The sequence below is a fragment of the Opisthocomus hoazin genome, chromosome 2 (genome assembly GCF_030867145.1).
Source record: "Opisthocomus hoazin isolate bOpiHoa1 chromosome 2, bOpiHoa1.hap1, whole genome shotgun sequence".
NCBI classification, from domain to species: Eukaryota; Metazoa; Chordata; class Aves; order Opisthocomiformes; family Opisthocomidae; genus Opisthocomus; species Opisthocomus hoazin.
In genome coordinates, this window is record NC_134415.1 from 48950663 (window position 1) to 48976925 (window position 26263).

Here is a 26263-nt window from a genome sequence, read left to right on the forward strand (position 1 = left end):
TACACATGATACCGTGTAGAAGCAGGAGAAGAGTTTGAAACTCATTCCTAAATGTCTCTCTGAATGCTATTTGTTACAAGACGGCTTTTTGGCATCCTCACCCAGCTATCAAGAAGGGGAGGCTGTTATTTTGTTACTAGTCAATCATAAATGCCAGTGTCATTTCCCTTAATGTTAGTGCTTACACTAGTGAAAAAGAAAATACAAAGAAAGTGAATTTTAGTTCCAATTAACTGACTTTATCTAGATGTTTTCCACAAACCTCTTTTTTTTTAGTGAAAATACAAAAAAAGTTTGCATTGGAATGAAAAAATACTTTTAGTGACTTTTGTTTACACAACAAGTATTTTCTCCTCTCCATTTTGCCCTTCTTTCATTTCTCCTCAAGTTACTGACTTTTCATCTAAAACTCCTTTCTGAAGTGTAGAAACGTGAGCAATTCTTTCCTTGGGGCAAAAAGGAGTTAATTGCCTTGACAACAATATCATCTATTTTAAAAAAACAATAAAACCATAAAGTCACTCAAAGTCACCTCTTCCAACACATAATTTATTGGCAGTCATTTTCAGGGAACTATTACAAACAGCTAATAGTCAGAGAGGAAAATAATCTCAAACACAAAGCACTGTGAAAAACACACCCTAATACATTAAATAACGCTTTGATAGTCATAAACATTGATCACTATGTTGTGTTTCATTTACAGTAAAAGAAAAGATACTGCTGTGAAGTCATTTTTTTCATGAAAGTTCAGAATATTCATTGAGTTAGATTTGAAAACAAACACACAAGACGAAAACCATGTTACATGGAATACAACACACAAACATTTAACACTTTGGGCTATATCATTTGCAGAAATTACTGTCATTTAACAGTGTTAATTAAGACAGTCCTCCCAGATAGTGCCACTTCATGTTAACTTTCGACAAGGTTCAGAACAAATACCTTACTGATGTCAGTGAGGGAGCCACTCTTGAAGTGGACTGACACAAACTTACACTCCAACTCATAACTACTGTCCACTTTATGTTCTGTGAGATATTTGTGTATACATTTTTTGTTAACAACGAAAACCATACCTCAAAATAATGTGACACATTCTGCTTATCTTCGGATTTCCTTAAAGTAGCAGAAGGTTTTGTTATGATAAAAACCCCCTTAATTCTCTGTCCAAACAAGCATTCATCCTTGCAGACACAACTTCCCCATCCAAGTTATTTCTTTAAAATCCCAGGTGAATTATGTTCTCCTGTCTTAACATATGGTAAGAACAAATGGGAAATGTTCTTATACTAGTAGAGAGACTGAAGTCTAACTCTGTCTAGTAGAAGACTGCACCTCTACTGGCAGTATACTTCCAGAATTTAGAATTTAGAATTTCAGATCAGATACCACTGGTTTTTCTGCCAAAGACCATCCTCCTCAAACAAGGCAGATGGCACATTCAAGCAACAGGATTCAGAGGTATTCAGCTCCCTTTCCAAGGGAAGAAACAAAAGATGGGAGACAACAGCTTATTTATTATTTGAACATCTGACAGGGTTAACAGCTAAAGAATAACCTTGTACTAAGCTACAGGGAAGAATCAAGTAATGAAAGAATACTAATGTCCAATAGTTTCATTCTTTCTTGGAATGTAACATTAAAGAGATTGTCAGAGATGCAATCTCACAGCATCAACAAACCCATCAGTAAGAAAGTAGAAGAGGAAAGTCAAGTCAGGCACATTACATGAAGAGAAGTCTAGAGTTAAACTTACTCCATCTTTCAGGCCGTATCCCCAGTTGCTAACTAACCATTTAACTGCATGAGAAGCACGTATGCAGATCACAAACCTCAAAACGTTTGTCTTGCCATAGGTACAGTAGTATGACCAACAGTTGAAATGCTGTTTACAGCACAACCAACATCTGTTTACACCCTTTAATCAGGTTCATTTTCACATCACATTTTCCTTAAACACTCACATCAAGGGAATTTAAAGACTTATTCTATTGTGGAGGAGCATAAGTTAACTATCTGGCCAAAATAAATAGGAATGACTTAAAGCCATTGTCCTGGTTTTGGTTAAAACAGAATTGATTCTCTTTTAGTGAATCTTCCTTACATCTAAGTTCTCCCAAGTCACTGCATTTGTCTGAAGCTGACTGCATATTTTACAGACAGTGTCCACTCCAAAGCGGGTAACACCTAATGTTTATAGTTTTAATGAGCTAATTGTAGGAATGGAATGCAGAAAAAGGCCCATGGTTATAATTATTACTATAGTGGGTCACTGACAGACCTTTTAGGTCCCACAAGTGAGGAGTCGTAACGGGTGGCACTTGCAGGGAGGGGTGGACAGAACAGGTGACCCGATGTTGACACAGAAGGTACTCCATGCCATGCACGTCATACTCAGTTTAAAGCTGGGGGATCACAAGGGTCTCGCTCTCTTCATCCATGGCCAGCTGCTGAAGAGGACCTTGTGCCTTGTCCTGCCTGCGATCCTGATCCAGATTCCGATCCATGCATTCCTGAATCCAATTCCCATCTACCACTGAGGCCAGTCTGGGACTTCCTAGTGCTGCCTAGCAGCCGCTGGCGGGATGCCAGCACCCAGCACCCAACTCCGGGGAAACTCCATACCGGTTTTGAATATTTTTTTTTCTTTCTCTTATTTATATTATTAGTATTACTACTATTGTTAGTAAAGCTGTTTTAATATTAAATTTGTAAGTCTCTCTCCCTTTTCCTCCTTTTTTCCCTTCTCCTGGTGGGAGGCAGGGGGGTTAACAGAGAGCATCTGCTGCTCTGTTTATTGCCACCCTGCTCTAAATGGCGACAGCCATGCATTGCTTTGCTGCAAGAAAAGGAGAGGAGGCAGAAATCTAAAAAAGCGTTGGATGTTCTCTGCATTTTTATTGTTCTGTTTCACTGCTTCCACGTAGCCTTGGCTCTAGGCAAAGTGGGCAAACTCAAGGCAAAAGAGATATGGCAAATTAAATTCCTGGTAATTCAATCAACAAGCCTAGAATAAGCCAAACACAACTCCTTTTGCACTTGTGACAAACTTTCATGCAAGACTCAACAATCCTCAAGGCAAAACTCCAAAGCCAATAGGAACTGTCAATCCTATTCTTCCCAAAATTTTAAGTATAAAAGCTATAAACATTCATACTATTAAGAGCATGCAGTGAATGTACCATAGCAACCTAAATGTATCTTACAGTTCAGACAAAACAAAAAAAAAAAAAATCCAGATATTTTGAAATGCTGAGATCGATTTGAAATATTGAGATCGATGGCATGAAACAGATGAGACGCATGAAACACAAAGACCCTCAGTAAGATTAAGAAAGAAGAAATCAAGGAGGAATGGAGAAGACATTAATGAAGACAGTTGGGAGATGGAAAGAGCCAGAAACAACAGCCAAAATGGAAATCAGAAGACACAGCTTTAATTACAGTCTTGATCCACCTACTACGTAAGGTATAAACATTTCATTTCCTTACTTTCCCAGGAAAATTTATGTATAGCATATTACAGACCCACAAAAAGCAAGCATTCAAGTAGTAATGATTTTTGCCAACATGCATATACACATTCGGCTCAAAGGACTCTCCTGCCTATTGATTTAAAAAAAAAAAAAGGATTTTCTCAATATTCATTAGCCTCTTATTTCAAATATATCTAAACGTATTTGGGTTTCAACACCTAGTCAGATGCATAATTAGCCAAATGGCTTCTTCACTTGAACTGAATGTTAATTTCCAGATTTCTGAATGGATATGCAAACTGCTTTGAAGAATTGATGGGATGACTGTCAGTTGAGTATTTATTTCTTTTTCACAGCATTTAGAAAAACCAGTTCCTGAATCAGATCCAGCCTTGCTCCTTCTAGAAAACACAAGCTCAATTTTTGTGAAATTCTCTTTGTCTGGCAAAACTACACATCGGATATCATTCAAACTGTACAACTGAAGGCTGTCAAATTGTGATCGCTGGCATGAAGCACCCACAAAGTTAGATGCAGGATAAAAGACATTATTTTCCCATCAGCTGTTTTAGAAATCAAAATATTCATTACAACATGGCAAATTCTTTGAGTGAAGTGTTTGTTATAGGTAAATATTGTGAGTAAACCATCTTCAGTAGAACACAGAAGACTAATGCTCTGTCCAGCAAAGCCAACTTGAATCTCCTTTATTGTGATGACGGGAACCTCATGAAACATTGCCAAGGAACTCTGGCAGATGTCTTGTTCGACTGATGAAACAACAACATACAGAACGGAGCTGAACAAAAGCAAGCAAGCAGGTTCTGGATCAGGTTTTTTGCAACTTCCAACAGCGAGCCAATATATACCTTTCAACTCCTCCATTCTAATACAAATTTGAGGTAAGGCACAGGTTAAAAATTCAAGGACTTTTTCCAGAGAACAGACCTGAAGTTTCAAAAAGACATCAGGAAAATGCACAAATTTCTGTTTTAACACAAGACTGTTTTCCATCTCTTCATTGTTACCACAGCAGGCAACTCCTTCAGAGGGCTTTCTTGCACAGGCATCGGAGATTTCTGTGCTTACGCACATCATGGTAGCCTCTTGCACAAGGCATTCAGGCTGAATGACATTTTCAGTATGAGCTTTAGGGTTATCAGTAGAGTGGGACATGTCTTGATTCATATCTGACTTGAACATACTTACTTGTAAGTTTTTTATAAATGACAGCTTTTTTATTAACAATACCGCTTGTGCGCATCTCTCGCTTCTGCCACACAGACTTCCCAACTCCTTCATTTCTTTAGAAACCACCATACTGTTGAGCAGCTGACTACTGGTATCTTTGCAAAGGCAGGAAAGTTTACCAAAAAGATATCCCAAACCATAGGCGTGCTCTGGGTTCACACCAAAACGAGAAGCTATTGACTTCAAAAGATATCAAATCAGAGGGTTTTTCTGTTGGAAGCTGAGAATTACCAGACTGGTCTTCAATTGCCAGGTGCACTGTCTTAAATGGCCTGTTTTCTGTACAAGTTATTATTTCAGAATGCACATGAGACTGAGAAAAGAGATGGCATGATATGCTGTTAAAGCCAGCCTCCTCATTAGCACCCATTAAGGATCCTGCAGGAGACAGCTGTTTCAAGTGGAAACAGATTCAGTTCTTGAGCTGTCACAATTTGGAGAAGTAATCACTTTACTGTCAAAATGACTGAAATTTTCAACCTGGCAGAGCGGATAAGCCACATTATTCAAGTCCTGGTTTTGTAAAGAAGTAGATAAAACATTCTGATAAGGAGCATTCTTAGTCTTTAAAGTATTAGTATTTTTAGAGTGAATTAAACTACTTCCAATGTCACAATGACAAGCACAGCTCTCCTGTTCTGAATTACTCCTTTCATTCTCAAATGCGTTCTCTGATGTAAAAGCGGAGGAGATTCTTTCAGAACTGGAAAATAAATTCCACATCTCCGTATATTCCTTTTGTCTTTTATGGTCTCTTATTCCTGCATTTTCTCCACACAAGTCAGAAGCAAAAGTGTCATCTTTAGACATAAATGGAAAGCCGTAACATGGCTGCCACTGCTGACTTTTCTGTTAAAAATTTCAAAAGAAGAAAATAGAAATGTCTTTTAAAAAAAATCTTCTGATTTTAACATTTATTAAATTGAGGATTGATTTTTATTAGCTTTGTACAATCATTCAAAATTGGTACAAACACTGTACAATCTCTCAAAATTAGAGAGAGAAAATCCAATAGAAGTGATTGAGGTCTGATTCGGGAATGGTTGATCTTCCCAGACCACCACTGCTTTTCCTTTGTACAGTACCCATCTCACTTGGTTTATATTTGCTTTACTCAAAAACCACAGGAAAGTCAAAGGGTGATGCAGAAATTTATAAGCCCTTTATTATTTTTCCACACATGCACAATAAGTAATCCTATACTATCCAAGATAGCGTAAAATGTCCAACCGTTTAAAAACAACAGTGTAAAAGTCCACAAAAGTCCAAATTAGAGGTGTTGCAGCCCTCCTACTATTAAGGTTTAAATCCATAAAGATATTCAGTATTTACTCACCAAGACAAGCAATTAACCATGGTTCAAGCAAAAGTTAAGCAACAAAATACAGGGGGAGGGGTCTACACCTCAGTTTAAAAATACTTGCATGAACCCTTCAGTACATAGGCAAATTTGCCTGATGCTACTTGCTAATATTATAGATACCCTCACAATAGTGAGTTCATTGTGAGTCAAAAAATTGGAAGTAGTATTCTGAACTTCATAGAATCATAGAAAGCTTTGGGTCGGAAGGGACCCCTAGAGGTCATCTAGTCCAACCCCCCTGCAGCGAGCAGGGACATCGCTAACTAGATCAGGTAGCTCAGAGCCCTGTCCAACCCGGTCTTGAATGTTTCCAGGGATGGGGCCTCCATTACCTCTCTGGGCAACCCGTTCCAGTGTTTCACAACCCTCACTGTAAAGAATTTCCTCCTTATATCTAGCCTAAACCTACCCTGTTTTAGTTTAAAACCATTGCCCCTCGTCCTGTCACTGTTGTTTCTACTAAAAAGATTGTCCCCATCTTTCCTATAGGCTCCCTTTAAGTACTGAAAGGCTGCAATCGGGTCTCCCCGCAGCCTTCTCTTCTCCAGGCTGAACAAGCCCAACTCTCTCAGCCTGTCCTCATAGGAGAGGTGCTCCAGCCCTCGGATCATTTTTATAGCCCTCCTTTGGACCCGCTCCAACAGTTCCATGTCCTTCTTGTGCTGAGGGCTCCAGAGCTGAACGCAGTACTCCAGGTGAGGTCTCACCAGAGCAGAGTAGAGGGGCAGAATCACCTCTCTCGACCTGCTGGCCACGCTTCTCTTGATGCAGCCCAGGACACGGTTGGCCCTCTGGGCTGCCAGCGCACATTGCCAGCTCATGTCCAGCCTTTCGTCTATCAGTACCCCCAAGTCCCTCTCAGCAGGGCTGCTCTCGATCCTTTCATCCCCCAGCCTGTATTGATACCGGGGATTACCCCGACCCAGGTGTAGGACCTTGCACTTGGCCTTGTTGAACCTCATGAGGTTCACACAGGCCCAACTCTCCATCTTGTCCAGGTAAATTAGACAATCTCTCCTCATTAAATGCTTTTATGCTCTAAAAATCAGGAAAAAGACAGTGTTCCAAATTAAGAACTATGACAGAACATTGAAGAAGCATCCACAAAAACACCACACCTTTCAAATAAGGAAAAAGCTATGTGCAATCTGAAAAAACCACTTCAATTCCAGCTGGCAAAATACATTGCTGTCTCAATTAGCCATTAATCTTGCTGTGAATACAAAATTCTAATTATGCAGCTAAACATTAAGAAATTTAGTTACAGGGCATGCCATAATTTGAGACAACCATTTCATTCTGAGAAATTATGACTTACCTCATACTTCAGCTTGCGTTGAACAGTGCCATTATTAAGCTTCCCATTATCCTAAGAACAAAAAAGGTACACGTGATTGTTACAAGGATGCCTTTCCTGTATAAGTTCATTTAAAAGTATTTATAGGAAGAGACGTTATTTTGATTATCCAAAAATAACTATTTTCTTATTGGTATTTCTTAAACCATTGGCTTAGAAGTCAACAAACCCAGCCTCTGGGTAAACTAGATCACCAGTTTTTAAATGACTATTTGTTTGCAAGTATAAACAACTACTGCTCTGGGTGGAATTTTATCAATGTCTTTTACAGACATAAAATGAAGATTTTTTTTATCTGCAAGCTTCCTATTGCCATTTACACACTCTTCCCTGAAAACAAATCGAGTACAATATAAAACAGCCACTGTGAAAAAAAGATAAGCAAAATCTAAAATGATATCCCTGATATACTGTTTACTTTTTTCGGAATTAAGAAAACATAGGAAAACATGAAAATTATTGAACAACAAAACTAAACCAGGGGTTATACATCATGCACTGAAGTTCAGCATTTCCTACGCATCTCTGCTCACCTTTAAACTTTCTGTAGACCAGGACAGGCTAACATCATTATCCTCAGCTTTATGATGAATATTCTGGAGCCTTCTCTGCACTTCTTGTTCAATAAAGGCACTTATCCTTCAAGATATGGAAAAGTTTTTAAAAAAATATACTCTTAGATAAAAATCAAGACGGGCTAAAGGGCTCTTTGAAACACTTATGGACACTAAGTACTGTACAACTCTTACTTAGCAGACTTCATGTTAGACCAGTTTTATCCTCTTTAAGGAACATGGACTTTTGAGCAAGTGTTCATTTAACAGGCAAAGGTGAACAATTTGTTATCACAACTAGACAACTTAATGGACCACAGGTTAAGCCACTGCTATGCATACAGCTCTACATACAAGTGGCACTGAGGATAAGAGATGAAGAAGAAACAGAAGGCTCGGGTTGCATCTTAAATTTACTTAATGGTTTTGCAATATCAGCAACTCGGGCTAACAAAGGTTTGGTTTTCAAACACAAGGAATATTCTTAAGAGTTGATACTAACAACTGCATGTATAAGTGTAAAAAGGACAGAGAGGAAACAGATTTTTAAAGGCTTAAAAAAGCCTTAAGACAATTTCATTTACTTCATTGCTTTAAGTGTATACAAAGTAATACCATATAGACAAGTAACTGGAACCACAAAAATAATTTAAGTATATTTACGCCTACAATTTCACAAAACTCCATTCTAAAACAAACTGCACAGGAGCAACAGATTACCCTGGTGGTTATTTACAGTAAAATACAGCAAATTGATCTTATTTCCAGACTAGTCTTTAAGTAAAATTACAGTATTTAATTAGAATCCAACTATGGCAGAATGAGCTTTCAAAATATTTCTGTTCTATAGCTATGGTTTGCATTCCTATCAAAGTACTGCAGAAATGCAGGTTACCTACCTATCATCAACTAGTGGAGCAGTGGGTGGCTGTGGCTTTGCTGGGCTGGTAGGGGAAGTGGTATGGGAGAGTCTCTCTTCTAATGTTCCATGATTTCCTTTCTGACCACCATCACCCTTGTATATTTTTTGCTTCAGCTGCTGAATTTCCTGATCCAGGCTATAAATAAAACGTAACTTGTTTTGTCTGTTTTAGAGTACCATTGATTCCCATCATTCTTATAAGTAGCACTGTACTTGCATACACATATGTAACATCATAGGTATTAAAATTTATGAAGATACAAAAATCCTAATTGTTCTTTAAGTATATTTAGATATGAAAATAGAGACAGCTCAAAACCACATTACAACAGCAGTATTAAGTTAAATAAAACAACTTCAGTAACTTCCAATGCCAAAGTTATCTAACTCAGCACATAAATATTAATTCATGAGACTTAGCCTATCTATTAGAGCACCTGAACAAACTTTTGTCATTACAGAACTCTATCAATGACCTCAGATATTAGCTTCAAATCTGAATTAAATGAATAAAAATGGGGTGGGAAAAATTAAAAACTCAAAATACAGCACCAATCCAAAAAGAACAAAGACAACCTAAAACAATGATGTGGCAAAACATACAAGAAAATCTTTAAATTATGTACTATACACAAAAATCTTATTTCTCAGTTATTCCTTCTGTCTGTATATGTATTTTTGAAAATTTGCTTACAAAATATCTAGCACACACCTAACAAATCATCTTTATAAATGGAAACCCCCCACTTTCTTTAACAAATAAATTTCATACCAACCAGATTTATGTACAGAATAGAACACATAAACTGAATACCGTATTTTTGACTGAAAATGCCTGAGGCACCTAGTATAAAATAAGAAGCACTTATTGCAATATTTATTACTTGGTCAAATTAAACTATAACAAAGTAATCTGCAGAACACATTTTTCACTTGTAATGTAGCTGAGATTAGATTAGTAACACAGTAATCATCTTTCTCATTTCCATTACAACTGTTGTCCCTAAAAGCAGTTGTTTTTCTGGAGGTTACTTGAAAATTAAAGAATAAAAGAAAAGAAGTTCCTGCAAAAGAAGGGGAAACTATACAAAGTTAGGATTCTACCACTTATTCTACAATTGCATATATCTAAATTGAAGTACAATGCTACAACTACTTTATTACATCCTGGAGGTTAAAAGAGAAAACTAAATAGATGACAAATGCTGAGGATTAGGCTGGAGTAAACCAGGCTGAATTATGACTGCATTTTTAGAGTACTTTTCACAGCACTGCCAGAAGCCATCTGTTTCTTTGATATTACCAGCAAAACAATCTTCCATCCTGAGGCAAAGCATGGGAGATGGCTGATGGACACCGGAAAGTGTTTGCATTTATGGAAAGCCAATTTAACCACAAAGATCAGAATTATATTAAAGGAACACAGCTTATATATTGATTTGTAAACGTCCTGCTATCAAAAGATATCACTTCCAATAGCTATAAGTTTATCCAGCTGTGTGATGCATCCACCAGTAAGTACACTAAACTGCACCTTGCCACTTGTGAGTGATACATCCCATTGTCTCAAAGACGACTGTAAAGATGCTTTGTGTTCATTCTATTGCCACAAACCTCTGCCAGTAAAGACAGAACATGTATGCATTATTCTAGGATAAGTTAAATTCAAATTATCATTTTTGGAGCCATCCCTGTGGGTGAAAGAATTTGAGCTAACATATTATTTAAACTGGAAAAATAATTTTATCCAGTTATGATGGACTTATGCTCATAGAGCATTTCAAACGAATACTGCATTTAAACATTTTTCAGATTGTTAACACTGATCTGAACCACAGCACATCATCGTGTAATGGTATCTAGCTAAACAATAAGAAACATGTACAATTCATATGCTTACTATAGCACCCAAGACATTGCGTATTGTGAAGCATAAACTCCAACACAAGAGCAATGAGTAGCCTGAAACATTTAACACACTATCACATATCTTCTTCTACTTCAACATTCATAAAAACACTCTGAATTGTTCAGGCCCCTGGGCAACTCACTGAAATTCAGACTTCAAAGTTTTATTTAGTTTGTGCAAGAGGAATTCTAAGTAAACAAGTAAAAAAATCAAGTAAAAAAAGGAGACCTTTCCATTTCCTTGGTATCTTTTCGAAACCTCAGTCTTTCAGCTGACAACACATTTTTTCACTTATCACATAACCCAGCAATCTCTTTAGGGCTAAGTAAGCTGTCTATTTTTGTGGAACCTCCAGTTGCCTTTAGTCAAGCGAGATGCTTAGTGTAGAAAATGAGATTTTATGTTCAAGACAATCATGGAAAATAATATCTATAACAAAATTATAAATCAGTATTGAAAATGTTTAATTAAAATCCACACAATGTGGCTCTAAATGTTGAAAAAGTGACCTCTAAATAAGGCATAGAAAAGAACTATTCTCTTCTGGTAATGGTTTAAAAGGAAAAAGATACAGAAGAGCTCTTCAATTTGGCTATAGGCATGTTTCTTTTTTTAGGTGGTTTTTCTAATGAAGCATCTGTTTGAAGGGCTTACGAAAGAAGAGTCAGATAGTGGAATACTAAAAACGAAATGACAAATGCTACCTCAGGAAAACACACGTTTCTCTAATAATGAAAAGTTTTAAAACTCTAGTATTAGGAAATCACACAATACATTTTCATATGGCAATTCTGCCATTTTCCATTCTGCACGGATTAAATGCATTAATCCCAGTGGATTTTTACTCAGGCCAAAACCAAAATATTTCTTCCTCTTCCTCCACAAAGGAAGACTGTTCCTTACCTGAACCATTTTTCTCTGAGCCTCCCATACTTAGCCTGAATGCTAGGCTACAGTACCAGGTATCATGTTTATAACTGATTACATTGCTTCTGTACCTAAAAGAGTTTGTCATCAGATATGGCTGTATTAAAGCCTCTGTATACTTTGAAACAAGCTTAAAAACCACTACGAAATTTTACATGGATATTTGGCTAATCTATTTTATTAAGCCCTGAAACCAATAATAAAAAATTAAACATTACACCTGTTTACTTTGAATACTTTTGAGTGTTCCACACATCATCAGTTGAGACACACAGTTGGCAGTGTACTGTAATTATCAGTCTCCAAATCTTGAACAAACATCTAGCTTGTTATTGATAAAGAAACAAAATGTTATACATTAACATTTTAAGAGAAAAAAAGTTGTTAGGTGGTACATGTTTTTGTAAGGGCAGAACATAAAGTTGGCTGAGCTTTCTAAATAGGTAAAACAATTTATTTAAGTACTGTGATGGCCACTACAAATACGATACTGCTGAGGATGGGATAAGTATTCGAACACAACAAGAATTAATGAGCAAGCAAGAATCCTTTAAAAAGCAATACAGAGTCTCAATTCCGGGTAAACTACTTGAAACTCATTAAGAAACTCCAACACTGGGACACAAAACAAGTCACTCTCAACATCTAAAGTATAAAATGATTCAACTTTTGTGGATAGGTTCTAACAAATAGAAGCTACCACAACACTTACCGTTCCCGGTCTTGTTCAAGGGCTTTCTGCTCAGCTTCTAGACTAGCCTGCAGACCTGCTTGCTCGCTGCAGCTGTTATTCAAGTTAGCAAGTTTCTGTTTCTGCTCTTCAATTTCAAAGTCTATCGTCGAACGACGCTGCAAAGCAGAGTGCCTCCTTTCTAACTTAGCAACAGCTTGCTCCAGTGCCTCTCTCTGCTGTTTTTCCCTTGATTCAAGGATTTCTTTTTCCTTTTTCCGAACCTTTTCTTCCTGACGAGCTACATTGGCTGTGAATTCAAAGGTTTCTTGAAGCTGCTGCAGCTGATTTGTGCTAGCTCTATACTGGGCAAGCTGCTCTTCTTTTTCTTCTATTTCTTTCTCTATTTGATAGAGAGTATTATCTAACCCTAACAAGCCCCTGTCAAGGACTTCAGAAGCTCTTTGTTTTTCTTCCAGCAGAGCTGGCAAATGATTACTTTTCAGGTACTCAAGCTGGCGTACTTTAGATTGGAGCCTGTACTCCACTGGCTTTATCTGGTCAACTTCTTCAGCCTTTAGTACAGCATCCACAAAGTTTTCATCATCTCTCTTGAGATTTAAATGTTCTTCACACGCAAATTTTAAGTGTTCCAAAGCTCTTTTTTCATCTGCTATTTCCTTTTCTAGGTGATCCATTTGTTGAACTAAATCTTTTTCCAAAATAGTCACCTGCTCCAGTTGTTTTCTTTTAAACTCTACAAAATCATGCTGTGCTTTTTCTAACTCTTCACAGTTTTCATCACCTTCAGATCGGGCTTCCTTGACTTTCAAAAGAGATTCTCTAATATCTTCAAGATCTCTTTTCTCTTCTTCAACTCTTTGTACATCCCCTCGCTTCAGGAGCTCTATCATGACCTGTTTCTCTCGAAGCTGTTCTTCTAGATGAGAAACCAGTATCACCTGCTCCCTTTCTTGTTCTTCAAGTCTCTTTTTTTCTGATTCCAACTTAATATACTGTTCATCTTTTTCCTTTTTAAGTTTTTCTAGTTCACGGAAAATCTGCATTTTCTCTGCTTTTTCATTATGATTAAGTTCTTGTAATCGCTGCAACTCCTCTTTGACTCGGGCAAAAATTTCTTCCTGCTGCTTTTTTTTTTGAAGCTCTATCTCCTGTTGTTCCCGTAGCCTCTCTTCTTCAAATTTTTCTTTTTCAGCCAGCAAATCTTTCAACCTGCTCTCAATGTGAACACTTCTCCGTTTCAGACTCTCTTCCTGTTTTCGAATTTGCAGCTGTACTATCTCTGTCTCTTTGCGCTGTGACTCTACTTCTCGCTGCATTCTAACAAGTTCTGCTTTGTCAGATCTTTGTTTTTCTTCCATCTCTTCTATTTGTTTCCTATAGTAAAACATTTACATGCAATATTTCAAACTTTTTTTTCCCCAAGAGACAACATCTCCCTTAAGAAATTAAAAAGGTTTGGACAAGGATTTTGCAGTATATGTAACAGTTTCTTTTTTAATAGTTTTGTTTTGCCACAGGTTAACATCTTACATTGCTTGGAAGTGACTCAATGTGACACAAATGGTAAAGAGATTCACATAGTCTACTTCAACACAAAAAGCTGTGGATACATGAAGTTATGGAAGCCATGTTATATAGTACTTATGTTAATAGAAAATCAGACTGTATTAATTCTGTCAAATCAAATAAATATACTGATAGAACACATCCATGCACACAGTGAAGTGTAAATATATATTTTTTTTTTACATATACGTACATTCTCATATACACTAACTTGTATAAAAGGACTTGATTAGAAATTTGCCTCACCAAATTCAAGCCAACAGATGAATTAAAAAAATGTCTTCTCTTACGTGAACCCAACTGAATTATTGACAAACAGGATTATAAGATTAGGCATAGATGTATTTGAGAGAGAAATTACTTTAAGACACATTGTTATGTCCTGTGCAATCTTTCTTTTAAAGGTTCTAGTGGATTCTAAATGAAGACAAAAGGTTACAAGTCAGACTTCAAGGTTACCATTATCCCCATAATACAATCACCTGAATACAGGTAGAGACCACCTGCAAGTCAGTTGGTTATTTTGTGAGAAGTTGAAGTCAGAGAAATTAAAGCGCAAGCAAAGCAACTTCAGCATAATCTGATTTCAAATCTTATCAACATATAAATATCAGTGATTCTGTTGCATCATTTTCTGAGTAACATCTTCTAATGCTTCAGAGGTTCAGGGTCTTCCTGAGTTTACTTAACTTAGTTCAACTATATAAACAGCTCTTTCAAAATGGAGCAAGCAGTCTAAAGCAAAGATGGCAGAAAGTGTCTTTCAGGTTATGAATCTAACCAACACTGGGACCTGCAACAAGGCAAAAGCTACTACTTCTAAAATCTTTGCAGGTATGATGAGCTAGAACAGTCAGCTCAGTTTGCCAGCTGACAACACCACTTTGTTTTGTACTTCAGACAGATTTCAAAATAATGTTTTGATAAGCAAGACTGATATCCCCATACCATCACTACAGTTTTATTTAAGAGAAAGAGTTTATAATGTGAGTTTCTCCAATCAAGATTCAATACAAAGGCAAGAAAACCATAAAAAAAGAACTGAATAAAGAATGTAATTTGCCATCTTTTAAAATAATACCATGAAAATTAAGAGCAAAAGTAATATATTACATTTGTATAATCTACCCTCCTCGTACCTTTCTGTTTAGTATTTTCTTTGCTAAAGATCCCAGTTAACTATAATTCAGCTTGTATATCTGTTACCAATCAATAAGAATGAACAGTTCAAGAAAAAACCCGAAATCTTCATAGCAGGCAAAACAAAGTAAAATTATTTATATCAGGATCCTCTGCTTGCTGAGCAACACCATGATTCCAAACTAACGATTTAAATGAGTCTACTACATGTATATGTATACACACACATACACATAAAGACCAGAGAATAATGTTACCTTTTACTTTCTAATTTTTCAAGTTCCTCTCGTTGTTGTCTCTCAAATTCTAGCCTGATGTAAACAAAAAAAAAAAAAAAAAAACACACAGTAAAAAGGTTATTATTTCCTGAATATCACAAAAAATAGGAAGACATAATGCAACTCAAGTGTCTTTTTAGAAGATTATAACAATGGTACAAATAAAAAGTTTTATAAAACTATTCTCTACAATAACAGAAATTATTTCCTTCATCAGAGTTACAAATTAGATATCAAACTGTCTGACATGAAGACGAACAGAAAGGTAAATGCATTGGGGGTGGGAGGAGCTATTTAAAAAGTAAAGTTAAACAAGACAGATAAATCATTAACACAGCCTCTTCAAGTCAACTACATGTGGACACAGAAATCAATACATAGAAACTGAATTTCTCTACCTTAGACAGATCGGTCCTTTTACAGGGAAAAGACTGCCATGCGAGGCAGGGGGAAACAGAGGATCAATTAAGAAAGGAATTGATAGAAAAAGATATATTAGCGGTACAGAACATTTTAAAGTCAACAACAGTTTGTTTTACTAGAGGTTAAATTGGTTAGATTCATAGAACATTCATATTACTATTCAAAAGTAAAATTTAAATAATTGTTCTTTCTAAACATGTTTTTCAAATGCCAATGATAGTTAACCAATGCTCATCATCGTACAGTTTATTCATTTGGCCACTTCTGAGAAGGGAAAGAGATATGAAACTATGCTATGGTATGCTTGTAATTGTTCTTCCTTTCTCTCCCAAGGAAACAAAAAAAAAAAACCAAAAAACCCAAAAAACCCACCCACACCCAACATTACTATGATGTAACAAATGCAACTGAAAAAAATCTCAAACTCCTGGAAACATTCAAGCACAGAACAAAACTCAAACTCGTTTTTCTAAAATATTTTGAGTATTTAGTTCAATAAGGTTCTGAATAATTATGGGCGAATATGTTATGTCGTTTTTAATATCAGCTCTTTAATTTACAGTTCTATGGGACTTCTTTTAATTCCCTTTGAAAGTCCTATGTTTTTTAAGGAAGTTCTTCAAAATAAAGTTTTTATAGGCTTTTTTAAAGCATAAAGAACCTATATATGGACTGAAATATTCAACCAAATACACAAACACACAGTTATTTCAGGCCTGCTACAGCTTAATGAGTTTGCAGGTTAGTGAGATAGCTCACAAACACTGAAAAAACGCAAGACTGCACAACCAGTTAACTTCAAGTATGTGAGGAACTGCAGTTTAATATGTCACAACCACAATTATATAAACAGTTTTTTTAAAAATACAGTACATTTAATATTTCTTTCTGAAATCATACAAATGCCTATGACAAAAAGGAATTGCCCTTGGAAATGTGCAAAAAAAAAAAACCTCAACAATAATCTAATGTTTTTCAAGTAGTTTAAATGAACTTTGATTCCTACAGGCTCAACAAGCATCTTCCTAACTGCTGCAATACTGGAGGAAGACAAGTTTAACAAATTCCACTTTTCCCCATTTCTCACAAATTCATTTTAAAAAATACCTTCTACAATGCCTAAGAGATTAGCAAATGTAGACTTTAATACAGAACTCCAGACATCTGGAGCATTCATGCTAATGTCTTACCAAGACCCCTTCACATTTCCATTAAGACTATGTCTATAATGGGCACTATCTCAACATTAAAGCACAACAAAAGATGACAATAATTTAGTATTTTTAATTTTATCATAATTTCTGTAGCAGCAATGCAAAATCCATTAAGCTATGAAAAGAGAACAAAAAGCATTTTCAAAGCATCTTCAGCAATCAAAAGATTAATTTAATGGTTACCATGTATTTCCCCCCATCACCACCTTTTTTTTAAGCTATACCTCAAAAGCCCTTGTTTTGGCTATGGTCTACCTCTGGAATTCACAGCTGTTAGTTATCACTTCTTACCTTATGGCTTGGCTGACAAATGCCACTACATTCATCATTACTACAGGCCAAAATAATATAGACCCTGAGGAATACAGCTTTGGTCCGTGGAAATGCAGATGTCCATTGGGCACTGTCAGATGTAGACCATCTTTGCTTGGACAGCTGGCAAAGACAACTTACAAGTATTCCCATGCTTGTTAAGCCATAAAGAAGTAAAACATTTCAGGATCAGCTAACAACATGCAAAATCCAGAGCAAAATCTTTGGATATTTTGACTGTCCTATAAAACACATAATTTGCCAAACATTTTATACACATAAAAATGGTAACTAGCTTTTGCTTGAGATCTGATACAAGGAAAATGAGCCATTATAGCAAATCAGTCTAATTAAAAAAAAAAAAAAACAGGTTAGTGGTAAAAACTCTGTGATTTTCTCTTTGATGAAGTGTCCCTAATACCTTTAACAGTGGTGTCACGTCAATCAGTTTTGCCTTACACTGAAATGAAGGTGGTGGTGCTCAAAAGGTTATTCAGGTAGGAGGAAGGAACTATGCAGAAGTGGTTCTTTTTTCAGTGAAAACAGCGATTGCCCAAAGACAAATATGGATCATCATCAACTCATCAATCATCAGCTTCCAAACACTACATCTAGCTGTTTTAAAAATGCAAATTTAATGCATTTTAGAAAAGTAAAGAATACTCCTGTGAACAGACAGGTTAACTCAGCCTGGTGTTTTGCTGCTACGTAGATTCAGTGGTGCCTACAAAGGTCTAAGCTCCACTGAAGGCTCTCCTACTATGGGGTTATTCACAGTGCCTCTACTCTCTATCAACACTACAGCCTTTATTTCTGCAGGAGAAATAACGATGCCTGTCTTCCTTAGCTGGCTGCCAATTTTCTCAATATATTTAGGAATTCACCACTTTTGAGACCATTACCTCAGCAGTATTTGCTTCAAACTAGCTATGAGTTCAAAGTTATTTCAGGACAGGAGAGAATCTTTTCCACATAACTTCTACTCCCCTTATTATTGTGAGCACTACTGTGAGTAGAAAAAAAACATTAGCTTGAAATTAAAAAGAAAGAAATAAGATATTAACAACTAGAATCCACTCATCCTTCTCTTGTAGATCTACCTCAAAGGAACTTCATCCAATCAGTGCTGCATTAAATAGTCACCATTTTCCTGGAAAACATGGCATATCTAGTGATAAGAGCAGTGTAGATAAGCTGCAGAGAAAGGAATTCAGTTCTGCTAGCACAGTACTACAACAGCTTCATTGACACAGCACAGAAGTGCTATCTGGTACTACATCTATTAGGAAGGACTGAGTAGTGGCAGGACTACAAAGATGTTACAATGCCACTCAGGAGCCCAATTTCTGAGGTTAATTTTACAAAAACAAAACAAAAACCCCCACCCTAAATCCATGACGACCAAGGTTTCTCATGAGTGGTTTTAGAGCTACAGTAAAATGTAACTTACAAAAGGCCCAACAATGAAATCTTCAGCACAAATCTGTGTGCAAAACTATTTTATCCAAAGCTTCTTATCTGAAGCAGTGCTGCATGGCACTAGGTTAAAGACAACGACTGGGAACATGCAGATCAAAGAATTCTGCATGTTAAGCCAAAATTTTATGCAACTATCTCCACATATGGGAAATCAACCACCAGACAAAATACACACACAAAGACCACCCATCTGAAAGCACAATTAAAGATAACAATGATTTTCACATGGGAAAGATACGGATATATTAAGCAAGTTCCATCATTTATCTGCTTTCACAGCAACTGAAGGTAATACCCCCACAGGCTCTTCTCCCGTTGATTGCTAAAGATGCTAAACCTTAGAAGCTATTTATGGCAACCTACAGAAGCTGCAAATTTAGCTGCCAGTCTTTAGTTTATCAGTGCTGAAACTAGAAGAAAAGGTGGTCCTGAAAGTGCTAAATTAACAATATACAGAATGTTCGTCAGCTACAAAAGTCACACCAAAAAAAAAAACCAAAATCACCACAACAAAAAAACAGAGGGCCAGCTACTGAATCTAGATCTACACTGCCGTTGGGCAGTACACCATTATGTCACAAGAAACAGACACTACAACCTATTGTAATAAAGGGTCATACCAAAGGACCATGTCCTACATTGTTCCTGGTGGGGGGCGGAAGTCCAAGCCAAATTTAGCATAGAATATTCTTTTCCATCTGTACTTTTCCAGGAAGCAAGATGCTCGCCCCCACCTAACATCTCGGGCACGATTACCCTGCGTTTGACACCCAGAAATCATAGAATCATTAAGGTTGGAGAAGACCTCTAAGATCATCAAGTCCAATTGTCAACCCAACACCACCATGTCCCAAAGTGTCTCATTGACACGTTTTTTGAACACCTCCAGAGATGGTGACTCCACCACCTCCCTGGGCAGCCTGTTCCAATGTCTGACCACTCTTTCAGGAAAGAAATTTTTCCTAATATCCAGTGTAAACCTCCCCTGACACAACTTGAGGCCATTGTCTCTCATCCTATCACTAGTTAGTTGGGAGAAGAGACCAACATCCGCCTCACTACACTGTCCTTTCAGGTAGCTTTAGAGAGCAATAAGCTCTTCCCTCAGCCTCCTCTTCTCCAGACTAAACAGCCCCAGCTTCCTCAGCCACTCCTCATAAGACTTGTTCTCTAGACCCCTCACCAGCCTCATTGCTCTTCTCTGGACATGCTCCAGCAACTCAATGTGCTTCTTGTAGTGAGGGGCCCAAAACTGAACACAGTACTTGAGGTGTGGCCTCACCAGTGCCAAGAACAGGGACACAATCACTTCTCTACTCTTGCTGACCACACTAATTCTGAAACAAGCCAGGATGCTGTTGGCCTTCCTGGCCACGTGGGCACACTGCTGGCTCATGTTCAGCCAGCTGTCAACCAGCACCCCAAGGTCCTTTTCCACCAGGCAGCTTTCCAGCCACTCCTCCCCAAGCCTGTGGCGTTGCATGGGGCTGTCTGTTGTGACCCAAGTGCAGGACCCGGCATTTGGCCTTGTTAAACCTCATACAATTGACCTCAGCCCATTGATCCATCCTGTCCAGATCCCTCTGCAGAGCCTTCCTACCCTCATGCAGATCGACACTCCCACCCAACTTGGTGTCATCTGCAAGCTTACTGAGGGAGCACTCAATCCCTTCATCCAGATCATTGATAAAGGTATTAAACAAGACTAGCCCCAAAACTGAACCCTGGGGAACACCACTCGTGACCAGCCACCTGCTGGATTTAACTTCATTCACCACCACTCTCTGTGCTTGATGCATCCATAAAGATGCATCAATTATGGAAGAAGTTTTCTTCTACTGATTTGTAAGACCAGGGCTCAGTTAAACTGCAGCTCAAACTTCAGAGCCTACCTTCTCTTTGCAGCAGTCATAAAAGCAGTGAAAACAGTCATATCTGAGGGGGTTTAAGGGTTTTTGTTTGGATTAGGGTTTTTTGGTTGGTTGATTTTTTTTTTTAAATCACTAATCTATTAGGACACACTGCATCCTCTGCACTGCATGTGCAATGTGTATTATTAGGTATGGCATCTATTGTTTTAAACATAGCTAAAGTATCTAACAATATGGCTTAGAGATTACATTATAAATATGCAAACATGAGCTTCCTTGCTTAGAAACACATATGTACATAACAGCGACTATGAACAACCTCAGATAGGTTTTATTGCTCACAAACAAGTGACGGTCGTGCAGACCTGCATTCCTCCTGTAATGTGAGCCATAAGCATAATCCTGTCTTGTGTTTACAAAGTAAGCAGAACCAAATATATATTCCTGCAAGCCAGTTCACAAAGATTATTTGAATGCAGACTAGCAGGAGAATATCAATAGTTAACCCTTGGCTCATAGTTTATAGTCTAATAAAAAACAGGCATGAAAGTGTTCAGGAATATGAAGATTATTGCATCTAATCTTATCCTCAATTTCAACAGCAACAGCACTTTCACAATCACATGCAAGAAAGGAAAATAAAAATTACAAGAAGAGTTACATGGTAGTGCTTCTACTAGTTGCTGCATATATCGGTAACTGTCCTATTCTATGCTGACTGCGAAGTCAAGGCCAGTACTGTGCAGTGTAATGCAATTATTCATAACAGTACCCTAATAGAGTAACGTTATTAGTCTGGGAAATGCCCATGGTAGCTGATCAATAACCAGAGGTAACAAAAAACAGCAAGGAACTTTCCCCAGCCCTCAGAAAATATAGTACCAGGAACTGTCAGTATAAGTTTTTAGGTCAAACTATCTGAAAAGCTAAAGAAATCGAAAACTATACCGACACGTCTTTGACCTTCTCTTTCACCTCTGAAAAAAGATGTAATTTATGAGCAACTTGCTCACTATCTTGCAAACTCTGTAGGTAGTTCAGCAGTAAAAGAGGGATGGCCACACCTGAAGCAGTGTTATTACACATATTCACCGTAAGACATGGTTTAAACTGAAGTTATTATTACCTGTCTTTATTATTATTATTACCTGTCTATTACCAAATCTTCCCAAGTTGAAAGGGATAAAGAGCAAGCCCACAGTAAAACTCAAGAATAAAGCTGCACTATCCAAGTCTGTAATTCAATTTATGGCAAATTTTTCAAAAGCACATAGGTGGTTAAAGTGCCTCATCTCACACCCAATTCAAAACACAGATACTAGCCATTAAAAAAAAAAAAAATATAACAAAACACCATCAATCCTCTGTATGTCACTTTAGAAAACACTGGTAAAAACATTTCAAAAAGCTTCTCTACAATAAGCGGTCTATGCCATTCTAACTGTATAATAAAACTGTTTTCCACATCCAAACTTGGCCACCTACTAGGAGGTACATAGGTGAGAGCAAAGCACATTCATCTCCCAGCCTTTATATGCTTGTATTAGTATTATACAAACTCAAGAAATCTTAGTTTTCAGTTTATAATGCATTTTTCTCAGGAAAAAGTCGTTAACTTGTAATTCTAAAGAAAGTATAAACAAATAATATGCCTTGGCATTATTGTCGTGAACTGCCTTGGTTAGAATGCAGATGCTGTCTCCTGTTGGTACTACAACTTTCTTTGTGTTAGATCTACCAGTGCGGCTGTTCACTGGTGCAGTTACACTTCTTGCATTTGAGTAGAGAAATCCTAGGTAAAAGCAAGTTTTCATAGAATCATAGGGTGGAAAAGACCTCTAAGACCATCAAGTCCAACCATCCACCCAACACCACCATTCCTACTAAACCATATCCTGAAGCGTCACATCTACACGTTTTTCAAACACCTCTAGGGATGGTGACTCAACCATCTCCCTGGGCAGCCTATTTCAATGTCTGACCACTACTTTTAAGTAGGATAGAAAGCTCCTCTGTGTCCCTTCACCCCATTTTCTAGCATGGACTAGTTCAAATAACATTTCTGAAAAGTTCTGGCTTCATTCAGAAGCCCATTATTTAACAAGCCTAACCCGTGAACAAAATATTTTCTGTTACTGCCATTTGGAACATTCAAACCACTAAAATGAAGAATGGTTGAAGACTGAAGAATGGTTGAACAATTTGAACAACTGCTCTTAGAATATACTCACCCTGGATTATAAAGCATAACTGCTGACAGGTTCTCACAAGATTTTGAAAGATCTGTCATAGACAAGCTGAAGGAAGACAGCAGTCCACTCTAACAACAGACCATAAATAAACGTATTAGACAAACACTGATATTCTTACAAATTCTTACTTCATTTCACTTGATGAAATGTTAACTAGAGCATGTGAAGCAAATCAAAAAAACAGTATTCTACAACAATCAAGGTATGTCTATACTAGCAAGAAAATTGTGAAAAGGTTTAAATTCACCAAACATTGATTTAATCTCACCTTTCTTTTCTCCCTTAACTTAGCAGCTTCTTTGGGGTGATTAAAGCGAAACATATTAGTTCTTCCAAGTAATATAACAGCACCTGATGAGAAAAACACACATCATTCACTGACAACATACTGTACCTGCAAATGCCAAGTAATTTTTCAAACACGCAATGTGTAAACAAAGACTTCCATTAAGCAAGAACAAAATGAAAATGCATTTTGACAATTCAAGTGTATAACAATGCATCATCACAGCTACGTTAACTGATGTATACAGTTTATTCCTTCCTCTTCCTACCTAAAAAAAAAAACAAAACAAAAAACCCACCACACACACATATTCATGTACAAGAAAGACAATCACGTTCATGTAGTTCAGTTAAACAATAAATATAGGTAGAGGAAGCAGTTGTCCTATACATCCTTCAACAGTACTACTTTAGATGCCACCAGTAGGTACTAGATACAAGGGGAATGTCCATAATTGTGACTAAGAAGGAACTCATCCATCCGCTACTGATTGCAGTCACGTTTGAATCCACCTACACTGAAAGTTCCAGATTCCCCTAACTTGTATTCTCACTTACCTTTTACTTCTCTGTGTGGATCAACACTGAAGTTTATCATCACTCAAAGTGGGATTATTACACTTTCATACCCAATACCTATTATCTGAGGGAAGAACCTAGAATAATTCATATGCTCAATGCACATCCATTATTGTATTTAATCAGTTAAGGTACAGGTCACAAATAATGACATTCTGGGCAATTCTTATATTTTAAATGGCATTAAGATTAATACTTTCCTACTAAGAAGTACATTGTCAGTGATGCCTCACTACTGTCGTAACATGGAAGTCAAGTTCCTGCACATGGGTTTGGGTAATCCCAAACACAAGTACAGGCTGAGCAGAGAGTGGTTCGAGAGCAGCCCTAAGGAGAAGGACTTGGGGGTACTGGTGGATGAGAAGCTCAACATGAGTCAGCAATGTGCACTTGCAGCCCAGAAAGCCAACCGTATCCTGGGCCGCATCAAGAGAAGCATGGCCAGCAGGTTGAGGGAGGTGATTCTGCCCCTTTACTCCACTCTCGTGAGACCCCACCTGGGGTACTGCATCCAGCTCTGGGGCCTCCAACATAAGAAGGACATGGATGTGTTGGAGCGGGTCTAGAGGAGCACCACAAAGGTGATCAGAGGGCTGGAGTACCTCTCCTATGAGGACAGGCTGAGAGAGTTGGGGCTGTTCAGCCTGGAGAACAGAAGGCTCCGGGGTGAGCTTACAGCAGCCTTCCAGTACCTGAAGGGGGCCTACAGGAAGGATGGAGAGGGACTTTTCATAAGCGTGTGTAGTGATAGGACAAGGGGGAATGGCTCTAAACTAAAAGAGGGCAGATTTAGATTAGATATCAGGAAGAAATTCTTCACCATGAGGGTGGTGAAACACTGGCACAGGTTGCCCAGAGAAGCTGTGGCCGCCCCCTCCCTGGAAGTGTTCAAGGCCAGGTTGGACGGAGCTCTGAGCAACGTGGTCTAGTGGAAGATGTCTCTGCTCATGGCAGGGGGGCTGGAACTAGATGATCTTTAAGGTCCCTTCCAACCCTTACCACTCTATGATTCCAAGTTCACCACCACAGAATTAAGCATTTATCTCTCAGTATGAGGTATTTTTAACAAGGACTCCATTACATCCACAGCATGAAAAAACTGCACTTAGACTGTTAACTACAAACAAATTTTTACCATCTGAAAATGAAATGCTGTCCTTAATAAGAATTGCTCCTCTTAAAAACTAGCTTATTTAGCAATATCTACCCAATTAAGGTCATCCAGTCCTGGCAAATGAAGAGCAAAAGCACTGTAGTCATGACATCACTTCGTGCTGTCTACACAACACCTCAATTTTGGACCACATGAACAGTTTATCTCAATTTAATCTGAAAATTATCTTTCATAAATCTGCACATAGGTTTGTACTGCGAAGTCATTTTGATACCACCTCTTATTCATATGACGACTTTTCCTTTGAGAAGTGTGCTGGGCACACTTTTTATGTCAGCATATTCGAAGGGATCCCTGATGGTCACGACTGCTGTAGTGAAAGGGCTAAACTGTTTTAGTCTACCACTGCTTCACAAGCTTACAGTTGTCCCAAAGATTTATCTGTTCCACTCTCACTGACTGCCTGGAAGGGGATTTTGTGACAATGAGGATTTCTATGAAATTCCTTCAGTTACTTTCAAATGAAGATAAAAATAATTAATTGTAAACATTTTGACCACTTTACTAGGTGGAAGCAACTTAAATAACTAAAATTTCATAATGAATACAGCTAGAGATATGTGTTCCCAGCTTCATTAATTTAAAAGAAATCAGGAGAGGCTTAACAGCAAGCACATGACAGTCAGACCCAGATGACAGATCATATGAACAACTCCTAGGTTTCTCTTTTCATACTTCTCTGAATCCTATGACCATTTTTGTATTATTCTATTTTTAAAGAAAAACTTGATAACCTTAATTCCCACTTGACAGAACCTAGATGAGCACCAACATCAAAGCCTCTTTAGGAAAAAACGCCTGGACAAAACCGTACAGTCAAATAATTCCTAAGCACTAGGTTCAATTCTCCATTGTTGTACAATGCAGCTCTCCATCAGAATGTAGGTATGCAAAGTGCAGCGTAAATGTCATCATGGAAACATAAATGGATTTACTATGGAATTTGCTTTCCATTTCCATAAGCAACAATTCTAATTCTCCGTGAATGTTAGATGGCAAAGAAAAAATGGTTTGTCAAATACTTTCATAGTACTAAGAACAACAACAACAGCAGCTAAGTAAAAATGTCATAATAATTTGGCGAGCTCTGATCTTGCAATTTAACTGGTTGACTCCAACACATAAATGGCCAGAGAACATAGTGGGGCCGGGGAGGGGAGGGGAATGTATAGATATGCCCAAGAATGCCCGTTGAATGTCATCAAGCATCTCTGACCCACAGAGCAATATT

At 37.6% G+C, this 26263-nt stretch overlaps 2 protein-coding genes across 6 annotated transcripts in view; both read right to left on the reverse strand.

Annotated features, from left to right (window-relative positions):
- Positions 1-26263, reverse strand: part of LOC104334297 (kinesin-like protein KIF16B) — a 156337-nt gene that overhangs the window by 60254 nt on the left and 69820 nt on the right. For 3 of the 5 annotated variants that reach the window (XM_075413514.1, XM_075413512.1, XM_075413516.1), the window contains exons 16-23: positions 23263-23345; positions 22974-23062; positions 15842-15874; positions 15423-15476; positions 12478-13833; positions 8907-9065; positions 7987-8092; positions 7415-7465 (exon numbers count right to left, since the gene is read on the reverse strand). In XM_075413514.1, coding sequence (XP_075269629.1) covers positions 7415-7465; positions 7987-8092; positions 8907-9065; positions 12478-13833; positions 15423-15476; positions 15842-15874; positions 22974-23062; positions 23263-23345 — 1931 coding nt within the window. The remainder of the gene's footprint in view (positions 1-7414; positions 7466-7986; positions 8093-8906; positions 9066-12477; positions 13834-15422; positions 15477-15841; positions 15875-22973; positions 23063-23262; positions 23346-26263) is intronic. The other 2 variants (XM_075413515.1, XM_075413513.1) reach the window with 1 other exon arrangement.
- LOC142360665 (uncharacterized) lies at positions 3905-6159 on the reverse strand. Its single transcript, XM_075415199.1, is given in 4 exon segments — positions 3905-4919; positions 4921-5144; positions 5147-5582; positions 6154-6159. Coding segments are annotated over 4 exon segments (1635 nt in total). The 3' UTR covers positions 3905-3950.